Source organism: Tyto alba, unplaced genomic scaffold, assembly GCF_018691265.1.
Source record: "Tyto alba isolate M040663 unplaced genomic scaffold, T.alba_DEE_v4.0 Super-Scaffold_2, whole genome shotgun sequence".
Classification (NCBI taxonomy): Eukaryota; Metazoa; Chordata; class Aves; order Strigiformes; family Tytonidae; genus Tyto; species Tyto alba.
In genome coordinates this window covers 31070702-31087292 of record NW_024881282.1, presented here as the reverse complement: position 1 = coordinate 31087292, position 16591 = coordinate 31070702, and the positions used below count along the sequence as shown (strand labels likewise).

General features: G+C 41.4%; 1 protein-coding gene across 3 annotated transcripts in view; it reads left to right on the top strand.

Annotated features, from left to right (window-relative positions):
* Positions 1–11406, top strand: part of LARGE1 (LARGE xylosyl- and glucuronyltransferase 1) — a 303034-nt gene extending 291628 nt beyond the window's left edge. For all 3 annotated transcript variants that reach the window (XM_042791992.1, XM_042791993.1, XM_042791991.1), the window contains one exon: positions 785–11406. In XM_042791992.1, the coding sequence (XP_042647926.1) occupies positions 785–982 (198 nt within the window). In that variant the 3' untranslated portion in view covers positions 983–11406. The remainder of the gene's footprint in view (positions 1–784) is intronic.
* Positions 11407–16591: the final 5185 nt, after the last annotated feature.

The following is a 16591-nucleotide window of genomic DNA, read 5'->3' as shown; positions in this document are numbered from 1 at the left end:
TTATATTTGTTCCATTTTTATAATTAAACAGGAGAAATTGAGACTTAAATGAACCATAATTTTTTGACAACAAAAATTGTCAAAGAGCTTGGTCAGATATAAATATAGAATTAGCGAAGTAGTTTTAGAGGAGAGGGGGAATTAGCACAATATCTCATACTTTGTGAAGGAGATTTTAATTTGTGTAAAACCTTCTCCAAGCATATGGAATTAGCAGGTTCATTTTCACACGTCGCCTATAAAAGATACCATATTCTCCCCTCATTTCAGGTTTATAAATAGTTTTGGACAGTTTTGTTGCAGTGAACATATATCTTAGTATACAGGCAAAGCAACTTATGTAGTGCAATGGGTGCCTTTGTAAATACAGCTTATTCCAGCATCCCGAGCAAGATAAATTGTAGGGGCAAAAGCATGCTTTTGCACGGACACTTGAGACTCTGCTGTGTGCAGTCGCAACTGTGTTGGTAGCAAGCATACTGCTGCAAAATCTGTGCTTCAGACATGGCTTCAGGCACGCCTTTTGTACTGTTTCCCCATCATTTGGCTCATATGGAGTAAAACGTTTTAACAGAGAAAGTAGATCTTTCACAAAACCAAGAAAAAAAGCAACTTTAAAAAAAAAAAAAAGAAGGCTTACTTGGCGTATCTGTATGGGTTTGTTGTTTTTGAGACCCAGGCTGCACTGACACATGATGGAGAATGTTTGACCGTGGAGTTGTGGGAGAGGTGCATTGCACGAGGGCTGGGGAACACCCTCACAGCTGGTGTCTTTCTCCCCCAGGAGTACGAGTTCACGGTGCTGCCCAACGCCTACATGATCCACATGCCGCATGCCCCCAGCTTCGACATCACCAAGTTTCGCTCCAACAAGCAATACCGCATCTGTCTCAAGACCCTGAAGGAGGAGTTCCAGCAGGATATGTCACGCCACTACGGCTTTGCAGCCCTCAAATATCTCACGGCAGAGAACAACAGCTAGCACAACGGAGCCCGTGTGTGGGAGACGGGGACACCGGAGGGAAGAGCCACTCAACGTTTGAGGCCCGGTCTTCAAACTTTGAACTGAGAAATACTTTCTGTTTTTATATCATACTCAGCAGTTCTAACAGTAGAAATTTGAAGTGACATGTCTTCGGACTATGCTCATTTGTCCCTTCCCCGACTACTCCAGGCCTTTCAGCTTTAGCATTCGTGAGGTGTCAGCAAGAGGGCCCGGCCACGTGCCCGCCACACCACCGGAGGTGGGGACTGGGCAGGGGCTGGGAATGCACTCTGGTCTCTTAACTGCAGAGAAAAGACAGAGAATATAGGATTTCATGTTGCTATTTAATAATTTGACATGCTTTTTATCTGTAAAGGAAGATCTTCGGGTCGCTGTCCTGTGAATTTCAAATCTGCACTACTCTGAAAGGGAACTTTCACCTGTGAACTTTCACAGGGGCCCTGTTAACGTGGATGACCTTGTTAATGCAGGATGAGCCAAAGGTCTGAATTAGCCTTGAAAACAAAGGGGACGCTTATACAATACTGCACTCCAGAGAAGGTGTGTTACTGGTTTAGGTGTATACATGATAACGGTTGGTCTTTTATTCTCAAATTAGTTGTTTTTATCAGGAAAATCCCTTATACCCCACCCTGCCTTTCCCTCAGTCCTAAATGCTGCTCCTTTCCTTGCCAAGGAAATGTCTCCCTTGTGTTTCTTTCCCATCTTCAGTTCTGGTGGTCCAGTGAAGAAGATCAGTAGCTCTGCCAGGAAGTGAACAAAACTTGTCAGTGTAAGTTCTGTTTTCACCAGAGCAACTTGTTTGTGTGTATCTCTTAAAATAAAGGGCGTGGCTGTAACTCTTTATCTTTTTTAGGCAAGAATTAGATTTTGCCTATAAGACACATTGTGCAGAGGGATATTGATTTGTAGGCTCATTTCAGTGCACGCCCATCCATGAAGGCATTGGGCCTTGGGCTTTAAGTGGACTTCTTTGCTGAACAGGGAATATAAATATGGCAACTAGTAGCCTTGGTGCTCTCCTGCTGCCTGCTGCAAGGTCTCAGAACTACTTCGTTAAAGAAGTTTATAATTAAAAGGAGCAGAACTGTTAGGAATAAACTCCCCATTCGAGGGGGAGAAAAAAATGTGTTGGGAATCTGAGTGTGAGTGTTTGATTGAACGTGAGCTGGTGCAGTTCACAACTTCGGTACACACAGGAGTATGCTGGAGGGCGGACAGGAAACCTAACAAGCAAAATGCAGAAAACAAGACACTGGACTTTTTACCATTTTCTTTATTCTTCAGTATTAATGTTGTGTTTACATGGGATGAAGAGATGAGGTTTAATGCACTACCCCTTGCAGGGCTATTTGTAATTTCTGTCGCAGTGTTAATAGAGAAAGCAGAAACAACTCAGTGAGAAATGCATCTGTCTCCCTACCCCAGATCCCCATACAACCACACGTACCAATACCACTGCCTGAGTTGGGAAATAGATCCACATTGAGTTCTGCTCACTTCTTTTTCATTTTGTTTTTCATCCACTGGACCTTCTACTTTCCTCCCCACCTCATCCCTCTAGAGCTTGGTTTTATTTCTAACCTGACATTTGATGAGAGTTTTCTGTTACGGTGGAAACCATGTGGTTAAACCAGACATTTAAACTACAAATATCAGTTCATCATGCTGTGTACATATCAGATAAGCCAAAAAAGGCAACATCTTTGAAAAGAAATAAAAAGGGGCGGGAGGCTACGTGTAATTTTTCACTTTTTCCCCTGAGAGTGTTGGCTGCGTAAGAATACATCACTGCATAATTTTCCAGAGTGTTGTCCTTCTATTCTTAATGTCTTTATGTCAAGATTTACATAAAAAGCTGGGAAGAGCTGGGAAGAAGTGAAATGAGTGCTCAGTCCTGGCTAAGATATATTCTTTTAAAAAACCCAAAATCTTAGCTCCCCAAGTCCCATATGCCTCACCATTAAGGGTCCAGGTCACTGTGCTTGTTGAGAATGAGAAGAACCCTGCAGCACAAAGTCCTGACGGTTAGCTAATGTGCAGAAAGGTAACGAAAACTGATCCTGAGAGAGCCTAACACTGGTTGTACCTACATACAATCTCCAGTCAGAGCTCCAGTGTGGCCACCGTTATGTTTCATATATATTAAAAACTTTCATTTCCAGATGTACATTTCTCCTTGTCTGGACAGAGTTGCCCAAGGACGGACTGGATTGCCCTGCAGCAGCATAACCTGTAGCACGGACCTGTACGTTGTTTGGATGTGCCATTATCAACATGAACATTATTCCCTCCTCAGTGGTCATGAGATGCGGATGGGGGAGCAGGGAGGTAATCCTTTGCTACTTGCCTGTCTGTACAGCGAGTCACAGGACCTCCTGGGTAGGCTCGGTTGTACTGGCTGGTGTAACCAGCTCAAAGACTGGTAGTAGGTTTGAAGAGCTCCCTTTTTTTCCCTTATTAGACACTGTACTGACTTGTATCTGTCACGTCGTGCTTGTCTGTGTGCTTCATAATTTTGGAGGTGTGGGGCCTGGGTTTTTTTAACATGTTTCAGCCAATTTACATGATCGCAACTTAGGATTATATGTCTGTCTGTAAGTGCCAGGGATCCTCCAACACCGTGAAGAAGCCACCACAGACAACGACAAAAATCCCCAACTCAGTTACAACACTGACTGTCTTCCAGTCCTCTGGTGTAGTAGGTATTTGCTAGCAACTTTGTTATTTAATTCTCAGTTTTCTCCTGAAATCTTCAAAAAATATCAGATAAACCTGATGACTTAATGCCTTTGATTTATTGATTTGTTCCACCAACTTCTCTCTTGAGTCTTCAGTCTCCTTATCTTTGTTATTTGGAAAGTGTGAGTCTCTCATTTAGATATCATTTCAGCACTCTCTCTGGTGAAGGCTGATGCAAATAAATCATTTCATTTAGATTCTTGGCAATGTCCTTATTGTCTTTAATTGTTTCTTCTACTTATTGTTTGGGGTGGCCTACCGGTTATCTCCATTTTTTCTGCTTTTTGGTGTACTGAGCAAATGTGTATTTTCAGTTTTAACTTCCTACTATTTCCTCTTCAGATTCCTTCTTAGCTTGCTCAAGCTCCATCTTAACTATTACATGCCTTCCTTTCAGCTTTATGAAGTTTTGATTTCCATTCTCTGAAGGTTTTCTATTTGATCTGAATAACTTCTAGATTTTCCAGTTTAGTCATAGCAGCATTTCTTTGTCCTTGTCTTCAGTTTATCTAAGGGGATACCATAATCCATGGATATTTATAAATCCTTATCATTTTTAATCTGAGGATTTCAGGTTTTTTTTTCTTTTTATTTAGGGACACTGATTCTTTCTCTAAAGGGAAAAGAGAGGTTTTGCTTTTAAATTTTTATATCAAGTATCACCCTACTATGTTTTGAGGTTTCGTATTTTCCTCTTTTAACCTTCCTAAATGCTAACCTTTTCCAAGTCAAGGGATCAGAAATATAATCTTATGAAATTCTTTTGTTCTTCTAATTTGGACTCTTGACACATTTTGTTCTGTGTCTCCCTTTTCCCTCTCCACTCCGAAATATTGACGCATACGAGTCGCTGCAAACTTTTCAGTCCCAGACCCTGAACTGTGTATTTCCCAGCATCTTCTAACATCCCAACACATTTCAGACATAATTATTATTCCAAATAATAATCTGTTGGCTGGCACCCGATCTTCCTATGTTTGTTTTCATGCTGCTCCCTTTGATACAACAGGCTTTGCAAGTTTAAGTTTTGAGCAAAGCATCTGCCTTTATTTAATGCCTTACTGTAACCCTCTAATAGGTTTCCATGATTTCTGTCTGTTGACACAGTATATACCTTCAAATATTTGGCTGTAGTTTACATCCTGTCATTTTCTGACCAAGTGTCATCTACCATTTGCCTACCTGTCAGACCTAGAAAATGTCTTTGTTTATCCCGAATAGTCCTTAGTATCTATCAGATTTTTTTTCCAAGTCCTGCCTTTAGTAATTCCTTCAAGCCTTGCTAGTTTCCTATGTGAGCAATCTGCTTCCACCTCATAATTAGTGATTTTTTTCTATTTGTAATCATTGTCTTGGACTCTGTGACAAAAAGGAATTAGCAGCTGTACCTGCAGTTCCATCGCTTTTGTTAGACTGAATATCACATATGCTCACATTATTCTTAAAGTACTGATTTTTTTTTTTTACCTGGAAGGCTTCATGTGGTTTGTATGGAAATCATAAACTGCATTTTCCTTTTACTGAAACAAGCAGGAGCACTTTGTAGTGTTATTTGCAGTAGCTGTTGCAGCAGAGTAAGCCCTGTGTTAGAGGGAAAAGCACAAAAACCTTGTGAGACTTGTAGCGACTGTTTCTCTCTGCAGGGGAAAATAAGGCCCAAGCACACCTGAGCAGTTTTATAAATGCCCTGCACAAAATACATTGCACATTGTTTTCTGGTAGGTATAAATCGTACATCGTCCAATTAAATATGAAAAATACATTTTTAATGTTCTCATTTTTACATGCAGTTCCATCTAGGAGATAATGCATTTCCTTCTGTATCTTGCCAGTTTCCCCCATTACTCCAGCCTGCCTAATAGCCCCATCTGTTTTTGGCTGAGAAAGATTAATGACCAGCAGCACTGGGAGTCCAGGCAAATCAGCAGAGATATTACTCTTAAGGCTTGCACAGGACATCCCTTCCTACTCTGCCAGCTACTGTACGGGTGTTCCTCGGGTTTCAGTGCAGCAACAGGAGAGCACAGCAAACTCGGCAAGTAGGGTGAGCATCATTATTTATGAACTTCAACAAGGTCTAATACATTAGATGGTGGGAGTGCTAAAAAAAGAATGTATCATTGTTGGCTCAAAAAATATTTCAGTTTTAGGAAAAGAAAGTGGCTAAGTTTCTACAGCTCCAGTAAGTGAGACTGGAACAAATAAGTCGCTAGTAGACAATGACAGCCAATAACCTAGTATTTCCACTGCAGTATTGAAAATGCAGGAGCTTTGATAGCTAAATGAAGTCATTTTTACAGTAGTAATTCATAATGTATATTTAGATGGTATGTTTACATCCAAACAGGTGAATTGGGGATGGTTTGAAAATTGTTACTTTGGTTCTCAATATAAAATTAAGACTGGAAAAGCTTCTGTCTGTGCACAGCAAATTATGGCTCAGGAAATGCTTACAGACCTGGATTTAGAAATACCTTGCTTTTATAGGAGTTTGTTTTCATCAGTAGTTATACATTCCCAAAATAAGACACAAAGTCCTTGAGAATTTCAAAAGGAGCTATGTACGTATCAGTTGGCAGGAACATTTTGCTCTTAACGACTGCTTGGGATTAGGGGTTTGTTTGCTCTGCAGAGTAGAATTGTTATGATCAGTTGAAAAAAATAATCTGGGAATTAGAAAGCCAGACAAATATTTATTTGTGTGATGGATCATATGACTTTATTTGTCAAGACATGTTAATGGGTACTGCAGTGGAAGCGTTAGCTCACTGAGGGTGTCAAGATGCAAAAGTTCTGAAACCCTGGCTAAGAGCTTAGTATCTTTTCAGCCATTCTGTGCATTATTTCCCCTCAAAGGATGAGAACAGCTGCCTCCCAGCTAATTACTGTTTATGTAGGGTTAAAATGTCCTAACCCTCTGGCAACATGGATTCATGGGCAGTCACTGTGCAGGCTGCATTTGAGCTCCATGGTCCATTGCCATGAGATTCAAGATTTCAATCCAAAAGAAGTAGTTCTGACCTGGGGGTAATTCTCCGATCAAGGGTACAGACACCACTCTTACAAATATATTCAAGAAGAGATCCCCAAACACTTGAGGACAGGTAATTCAAGCCAAGCTAGGCCTATTCCTCAGTATTATCACAACATAATTCTCAGACAATGATGTGTGAATTTTCAACATTAACCATTGTATCACAAGACTCCTGCTAAGGCTGCAAAGCAGTCGTGTGAAAGTTAGAGGGTCTGAAATTTCAAGTTGCTGGTGGAGCAGGTGATTTGCTCATACAACTTCTTTCTGTCCCCTGGCACATACATAATAGGGCATAGTCTACACAGTCATTCACTGGGTGGGGTTTAGAGGACTCCTCCTTTATTCTGTGCACAGAGTGGATGGTACTCAGGGAATGAAGCAGTGAGGTGAAACTTCTTTTTACTTTTGCTCTCATTGAGCTTTTCATAATATGCTAGCTGCCTTGATTCTGAGCAAAGCCAGATTTTTTTTCTTCTTTTCCAAAGGAGAGGTTTAAACTGCGATTTAAGAAAGTCAATTATCCCCCGTGCTCCCAGGCTTTCTGAGCAGAATGCCTGCAGTTCTGTTCTACAGGCTTTTCTTGTGTGGAGGGCTCCTGCGGAGCTGATGGAAATGACACACTCGGAGGCCTTGTAGCACTCGCCCCCAACTCATGAATGATAACTGAACATGCAAGAGTGATGAATCCCAGCTCTCTCCAAGCATGTCTGCTCCAGCTCTGGGAGCACTCTAAAGGCTATTGGCAATCTGCCGGGTAAACAGTGAAAAGATGGAGTAAATAATTGGGGCTGTCATGAGGGGTTTAGGTAGCCAAATTTCCAGAGGAATGAGGAAGGCAAAAGCTTCCTGAGGTCCCTCTGAAGATCTGTTCGTAGGATCTGTGGCTTGGACTAAGCTAATTCTGGATCTCCGGCATTTCTTATCCAACACTGGTCCATGTGGCTCACATGTAGTAAATTCTATAGGTTGTAAAATTCATGAAAGTCAGTGCTGAGATTAAACTATTCTCAGCTCAAAGACATTTAATTTGTTTAAATTCTTTGGATTCCCACATTGCTCCTTTGGTGCTCATAAGAAAAAGAACAAAAACAACAAAAAAAGAGATAATAGCAGCTTGCTAACAATAAGTCTGACTACCCAGCCTTTTTTAAATTGTCAGCACCGAGGTCAATGGTTGGGGCAAAGCTGGAGTTAGCGAAGTTCGTAGAATTTCTTCTTTTGATCTGCCTGTGGGTCTGATGTTCCAACGGTGCTCTCCAGTGATGCTATAAGGAAATGAAAAGCTATCCAATGCTGATTGATCCATGGACTCTTCATCCAGTCGGAACTAACCACAAGCAGCAGGAAGGAGGCTGCAGCACTGTCTGCTTTGAGTTTTTGTAGATGGGAATAGTGAGTTTAGTATGAAACCTATTATTCTGATGATAGACTTTGCTGAGCTTTTCTGCATTCTAGATGTATACTTGCCATGAGTGACAGAGGCCCCTTGGGGTTAGGAAGAGATGGGACTCACCAGTTTTCTGGTTCAGAATGAGAAGAAGAGATATGTGTATTTTCCCTCAACACCTTGCCCAGTGTTTACTAATTATATTAGCATCAATGAATCCAGCTAGCCTGAGGCTCAGTGTCCAGGCTGAGCAGTAGGCTTCTCCTGTCTGTGTTGATAAGAGGCCGGATAAACAAAATGATGGATGCTTTCTGTCCGTAACACCAATGAATATTGCCATACAAATTCAAATGGCTCAGGGAGGTTTTCCATCTTTTACCTTTCGCTGTTAGGGTTTATTCAAAGAACAGCAAAGGCAGTCCAAAAAAAAAACAGTGAAGTCTGTAAGGACCCACAAGGATGAACATTCACAGAGATTTATCAATGCAAAATATCCACCAACTTAACCTGCCAGCTTTTGTCATGAACACAGAGAATACAGGCACCATCGTCTTCTTTCTGATTACACTTCATAGAGCAAAACAAGTGCATGTTATAAAAACAACTCTCTGAATCAGATCACCCAAGACCCAAATATTTTATAATTTTTGTTGTTTTCATTTCCATTTTCATATGTGAAATAAACAGCTTGCAAAACTTTTTTATTTCCTTAAGCTGATACAGCTTTCTTCTGCATCAGTCAGACTTGCAAACATTACAGCATTGTCTGGGGTGAAGAATAGAACTGAGGGGTTGTTGAGATGTCCTCAGCACCCCTTTAGTGCAGAGAGAGCCTTTCCTGTAGTCAGGGCGATTTTTCTTTCCTTTGTGCTGTCACAGATTGTATTTCTATCCTAGCAGCATATCTTCCAATAAGTATGAAAGACTACTGTCTCGTGCTAGACCGCTGCATGAGTTCATTACTAAAGCAATGTTTCTGGCACGGCCTCCACACAAAGTTATTCTGCTGGGGTTTTTTCCAATCTTAATCTTCAAGCCTACACCTGAGAGAAAACTCAGCAATTTGAAGCTGTAAGGAAGTGATCACTATGCTTTGTTTTATTTTTAACATATTCTGTCCACTACACCTATATATCCTCCAGAAAAATATTGTTTTGAGAGGAAGAGTCATTGCAAGTAATTCAATGGGACAGAAATCAACAGCATTTATGAAGATAAGTAACCTATTCAAGCCATAAGTTTTAGCACGAGTTTCTGCAATTTACAAATGTGCTACTATTTCTGTAGGGCTCAATTTCAGGATCCTTCTTCAGCCAACCAGGTTTTCCACTTTTTTTTCACATTCCCATTCTGCTGCACCCCTACATCCATGTTTATACCTGCCTTAGGCAGATGTTGGCAGGTATTTGAAAGACAGTATATACAGTTTCCAAAGTGCTGAGGTCTGGTTATATCAATTACATTAAAAAAAAAAAAAAAATCTTTCCATTGCTGGCTCCCTTAAACCAGCAAGAACTCATTTAAAAAAAAAGAGAAAACCAAATATTTGGGTTGGTGGGGGAGAAGAGAGCAAGAGACTTAGGCCTTTAATACCTTTAATAACAAGATCAGGTTACTTAGGGCCTGACGCATTACTACAGGTTGGTAGCCATGCATAAGATGACAGCAGTGATTTTGTGTGACTCTGGAAGAAACAGTGACTTCAGAACACTTGACATAGATCGTTTGGTTGGAGGCCATAGGTTTCACTTTTCCTGTGCATTTGGATTGCCTTTCACAAAGCCATCTCCCAGTAGCACGGTTCCCAGAGGACAAGCGCTAACTAATATAAGAAGTGTATAAACACTCCCTTTCCTCCCACGCTCTATAGATCATGACGGCATCACTTACTCTGTTTCTCTACCCTACAGCAGAGGGGCCAAAGCATGAAGAAAGGTAGCACCGAAGTGATCTAAATACCAAATGTACCTTGCCATGCCAGAATTCCGAGGTTTTTGGGTGCACGGCTGGAAATGTTCAGGCCCAGATTCAGCCCATGCAACTTGGCAGCTGCCTGAGACCCACGGTGTTGGGGTTGGTTGCCTTAGTTTCCTCTGATAGTCAATGGGGTGGGTGAGCAGGATGTCTGCAAAGGGCACTTCTGTTTCCCTAAGCCCTCCATCACCCTTTGCTCTCCGACTAGCAGAAAAGTTCACAGTGCTTGTGGGCCCCACACAGGTGCCTCTGGTGTGCACCTGCCCGAAGTAACATGGTACAAATCTGGGCCAGTGAGCATCAGTTTTAGAGCTACCACCTACTCATTTAAGACTGCAGGTGTCAAAATCCCCGGGAAACTAAGCAGTGCTACAAGGCCATATACTCAATATTAGCTGACAAATTTGAAAACAGCAATCTATATGATGGAAAACGTGTGGGCGGCTCAGCCGTGGGAGGGGAGTGATTTGTGGACTCCAGAGACTGTGATACAGATTGTGACAGACAGCTTGTGCTAACAGCCAGGGAAGCACTTGTTTTCAGCACAAAGCTGTGGGTTTCATAACGGTGGTTAAAATATTATCCCCAGCATTGCTGGTCAAGGTGTGCAACATTCATGGCACTGTATTATCACTGTGCAGCTCTGCTGAGAGTAGGGGCAGCATTTGCAATGTGTCAGACAGCACTTTTACAAAAGTGCAGGTAAGAAATCGGTGAGAAACAAGGGGAAAAAACTCCAACAGCCTTTCATGTGTGTTTCTTCTTAAGACTCAAACCTCATTCCTTTTCTGTCACGACCAAGGTGGTTCTGCATTCTCCAGGGGAAAACTGGGATGTCGTGAATTTTAAGGTGAACCACGCATGAAACAAGGCTTGTGATTTCCTTGCAAGGCTTGTGTCACTGAAGGGTTTTGAATTTTCAGCTCACCACCCTGTCAGTACGTTACCTGACTGGCTGACCTTCCGCCTGAACTAATACTGAAATCTTTTGTTTCTCTCCCCAGGTTGGGGAAAGATCCTTAAGTAACATTTGAGAAAAGAAAAAAAAAAAAAAAAAAAACCAAACCAAAACGTGTCTTCTTTCCTTCTGCTGCCCCATCTCCCAAGCACCTCCCCCTCCAGGGTTAGACTGAGGCAACTTGCAGTTAACACAAACCACTTAGTTTACATGTATGCTTCAGTCCGTGTGTAAGTTTTCTAGGTGACAGTTTTATCAAGGAAAATGCTGTTTAGATTGTGTGTGCAAAATAAATGGCTTGTAAATATTAAAAAAAAAAAAAAAGGTTAATTTTCAGTTGTGCAATAAAATTGTGAAATAATTCTCTGAATTCCTTTCCAGTGTCTGACTTGACATGTGCTGGTTTCAGAAACATACAGGCTGTTGTTTCTTCAGATGGAAACAAAAAAAGAGAGGTCATGGGCTGTTTTGTTTTCATTTTAAGCTTTTTATTGCTTTTTAATTTTTGCATTGTCATTCCCTTTAATCTGGTTTATTCTTCCAACCCTGGTTCAATCAGACACATTAGTATCACTTTGTTCCCACTGAGGACAGGTGAGTCATTATCTACTCAGAGTTAATCATATGTTTATCTGCTTTACTTCACCTTGACTTTTTTCCTGCTGTTGTCCTTCAGTAATCAAAGATGAGAATTTGTCAGATGGGAGGAGTTCATTCAGCTTGTATTTAAGTATGACAACAAACAGATGGATACTCTATAATGAATGAACTCAACACCACCATGGAAGTAAATCCAGCTAACAGGTTAGTATTGCAAATAATTTATCTGTTAGGTGTGGATTTTCTATTATATAGGAGTCTTTTTCTTGATAATAGAAAAAAAAAAATCTATGCAAAAAACAGAAGCCTTTTCTTTTCATTAACCCTTGCTGATATGTTTCTCAGGTCCTCAGAGCTACAACTGCACCTCCCATGACCTCACTTACTGCTGGTACATCTTCTAGCACTAATAAGTAGAACCATAGGACTATAGCTCTCTCCCTTCCTCCTTCCTTTCTACTTGGTGGCCTGAGACTTCCCTGCAGAAATTCATTATGAAGAAAAGAGATGGGGCAAGAATAGGAAGACAGGTCAGCTGCATAATCCTTTGTGATATATTTTGGTTTGGTTTTGGGGTTTTTTTTTGGTTGGTTGGTTTTTGTTTGTTTGTTTGTTTGTTTTAACCACAATTCAAAATAGAGCCTACTATAAAAGTGTGTTTGCTGGGGATGGCAGCCCAGAATTTACATTTGTAGGTATATCGTGAAGAATAGGATGTCCCTGGATGTAGGGCATGGAGCCTCTCTCAAAGACTGAATAGAGTATTAACAAAAACTAGTGTAAATTAGCTGATTTGCTTGGGTTTTTTTCCAGAAGATTATAGAATCAAATGGATTTTGTGTGGTGTAAGGAGCAGGCTGGGAGTCCAACAAGAATTAGATCTTTGGATTCATTATTGGAAACATAAATACTTATAAAAGTATATATACATATAAATAAGTAGAATAAGAATCCACTGAAAAGGAAGATGAAGGGCTGGAAATGTACAAGTGGGAGTTCTATAAGCTGAATTCTGCAATCATTGGAAAAAGAAAACCTGCAGGTGTAACTCCCTTAAATGCCCTGACTTTGCAGCAAGGTAAAGGTGGCTTGCTCTGGGAAATGAATGATTGAGCAGGTGCAAGAAGTGAATGGCATTAACTGTGTAAATAGCAGCTGATTTTCAATAATCAGGCTCCCAGAAGGGATCCTCTGCCTATGCCATTTCCATATTACCCACAACCCTTCCTTCCCATCCACCTCTGACAAATCAGTAACAAAGAACAGAGCTTCCTTTAGGATTTATGGCAAATGCAGGACAGATGCAGTAGGGCAAATTAAAATGTGTTTACCCTGGGGTCAGTAGTTATGTTTCATCCAGAGGGGCAAGCTGAGCTCCCAAGACTGAAGTAGTGATGGGGCATTACCCACCTCTGTGCCAAGTCTTCTACAGACTCTGTGTGATTCCTGGTGGTCTTTGTGTAACCCCATTCACCCTTAAAATAAGAGTTAGCTAGTGACCAGATCATATGAAGGCAGGGGGGATGTGTGTGGTTGCTGCCTTGGAGAATGTCATGCAGCTCAAGAGACAGTCGTTAGTCAGGGCTGGGCGTGTCCATGAGAGTTCTGCCACAGATTTAGCCATTAAAATGGCATAAAAGAGGGTTATCTATTGCCCTAGTTTGCCACATGAGTTTCTTTCTCAGGTTTCCATACACCAAATCTGGCTACTATTTCTTCACTTTCCTATCACACAAAAGCATGTTCTAAAATTTCCCTCCTTTCTTCCCCTGCCCATGCTATACCTCAAGAATCACTCTTGCATGAGAGTAGTATGAATCACGTGCCCTATATGGACAGTGTAGCTGTAAGGTACCCAGTGCCTATGGGGAAAAGAAAAATCAAAATCTAATTCGTATGTCAAAATCTGGATTTCATAGCCCAGGCACTGGAAGATTCTGAAGACTTTAGTCTTGGTGATTTTGTATTTTAATATAAATTAAACTGTAGCATAGTCATAGCAAAGACAAAAAGGGGGTGGCAGTTGTACTAACCCAAATACTGCCTGTGGTGAAACCTGTAGCATCAACTGGTCACTAAATAGCCTTTGTATACCAGGATGAAAATAGCATTTTGCTGATATTTACCCTCCAGTTTAGCTCCAGAGCTGGCAATTTCAGGTGGTAAGTGGCAACAACCTCTCAGAGCTCTCATTTCTGACTTTTGCTAATACAGCATCTTCATTTATGTTGGATTCTGAATTTGAAGGTTAATTTTGCAATTATAAGTGCTGCACACATTTTTTTTTTTTTTTTTTAAAAAAAAAAAAAAAACAAAGCCAGTGTTTTGAAGTGGCCACCAGGGAGAATGATGAACAACTCTTAATAAGTTCAATTCATCCTCTGCTTCAGGGCATAACAACAGTTCTTCCAAGCAATTGTTCCTCTTTCCTGAACTGATTTGCAAGTGTGAGACATCCATATACTGTTGCCTTTCCTCTATTGTGCCCTTGGATTATTCTTTCACTTGAGGACTGCCGTGTATTTCTTGCTGAGAACAGCTCTTTCAGGCTGTTTTCAGGGAGCAGACCACCTGTTACCACCCTGCTAGTCTCAGCACTGCTCTTAGAGTCCTTGTCCCTTCTTCAGCTGATTAAAAATGTGTGCACATGTGTTGGGGGAACACATGTGCACACTCACATACCTGCTCCTTACTTGCTCAGCTTAAGCAATGTTTGCAGCAAGTGAGAAACCTTTATTTAGTTTTGTGGTAAAGAAATTGGGGAGATCTGTACTGCTGCTACATTTTACTGACGTGTTGTTTTGTAATATTCCAGGGGAAGTTTGTAAGTCAGGCTTGTGCATCATGATTATCTGGACAAACCATTAGGAAGCTTAAAGGAGCAGAGCAACATCCAGAGACTCACAGGCAAGCCCCTTAATCAGATTCCAAGCTCATCACAGATGTCTGTTAATTGCCCAGAATGTTGTTTGCCTTACATATTTGATAACACCACCTCAGTGAGTTTAATGTCCTGTAACTAATTCTTGAATTAATGTCATATTTCCCTAAATAGGGTACTTGCCTCCTGGCGCGCGTGAAACTTTAGTTTCGTGGACTTTAGGAGTTGTCCACATTAAGGCAGTTAAGGTTTTTTAGCAGCACTTGTCAGGCTGGACTGTGTGTCTCTATCTCAGGGGGTCGGGATGGGGATGTGTGGTGGTCTACTCTAAGAGCACTTAGACCTTAGTCACAACATGTTGTATATCAGCTGGGTCACAAGGCTGCAACATGTTTTACATGTCACATGTTTGTTTTTTCCCTTTAGTCAAAGGCTAGGGGGATCCTTTACGCTTCAGTCTTGCCAGCAATCTCTTGCTGAGAGATCCTATGCAGCTCAAGAAATTTTGTTCTTTGTGTCTCTTTGGGAATCACCTGGATGGTCCTATATGGACGTTTTCAATGGCTTCTGCAATGAAACACAGTTCTCAAAGGTTCAGCTAAAGGAAAACAGACATGAGGTGCTCGCTAGCATTATCAGTCAACTTGGTCCCAAAGTGACCTTAGTAGGAGAATAAGTATCACAGCTCAGAAGGCTGCCACCCTGCTTCATCAAACAGCAGAGACAACTTTCAGTGACCAGAAATGTCACTTCATAATGACAGGATTTATTTATTTACCTATTAAGATTTAAAAGCAACAAAAAAACAAACAAACAGGAAAAAAAAAAAAAAAAGAACACTGCCCATTCTCAAGCCTAAGGTAACATTATTCCTTGGAGCTCAGTTCTGGCTTTAGTGACACTGTCTTCAGCCTTTCTTCTCTTTGTATTTTTCCATTATGCAGTGGCTCTTCAGGTAGTGAGGCTGTGGGCTTTCATACGGGTAGGCTGGAAGCCTGCAAACCACAGGACATTTCAGGCATGGGGAGAACAACTGCCGTAGCAAATCCCTCCTTGCTCTCTATGTGCTACTGCCCGCACAGAGGGGATTTTTTCACATGCCTCTGAGGTGCTGCAGGCTGGCAGAGAGTGTGGGAAATCTCAGGTTATTTCAGTTGAGGCTCAGTGGTTTCCTTAGGGTAACTCAGAAGGGATGGAGCACAGGCACAAATCTGTGTCACTATATTCCCACGCAGTGAACCCATTAATGCAGCATCATCGTGCTTTTGCTTTCCAGCATAGCAGGGGTGTTTGGTACCGTACATTGAAGCGGTTCACGGATCAGAGCTTTCTTCTCTGACAGGGAGTCACCTTGCTATAGGAATGTCTGCCTGTGCATGGTATGGCTTAATTTTGTTGTGTTCCCCCTGCAGAGAGGATAAGTTTATTCTGAGCAGTAGAGAGAATCCACCAGCTCTGCTCATTCCAGTTAAGTGTGAGGCATAGGACCTTAATTTTAAATGTCCCTTAAAATAACAACAGGATGTTTAATTTTTAGCTGGAGCCTGTAAAAATCCTTCTGCTGCAGTGCTACACCTACTCCCCTCAGCTACAACAAAACACATCAGAGGCATGGCAGTTTATCTGCCCTCCCCAGCACAGTGAGGAGCAGTCACAGCCCTCTCCCCAAGCTGGGTGACTGCTTCCTTCACAGTTCTGGCTGTCAGGAAAGGCAGCAGCCATGAGCTGGGGCCACCTTTCAGTTCAGTGTCTTGAGTTGGGTGGTTATTTATTATACCCGAATCTTTGTGAAATGTTTGTTTCATGAGAAACAGATTTAAATTGGATGGTTCATTGATTTGATTAAGAAAAGTGATTAGTATGACAGTGAAAACTTGTTAGTCAAAGATTTTAAACCCAGCTGTTCCTGTGGGGGGAAAAAAAAAAAACCAGATGGGACTTTACTGCTGATTCCAGCACTCAGTGCAGTTTATTTACAAGCTGTTGCAAAGATAAAGGCACAGGAGCTA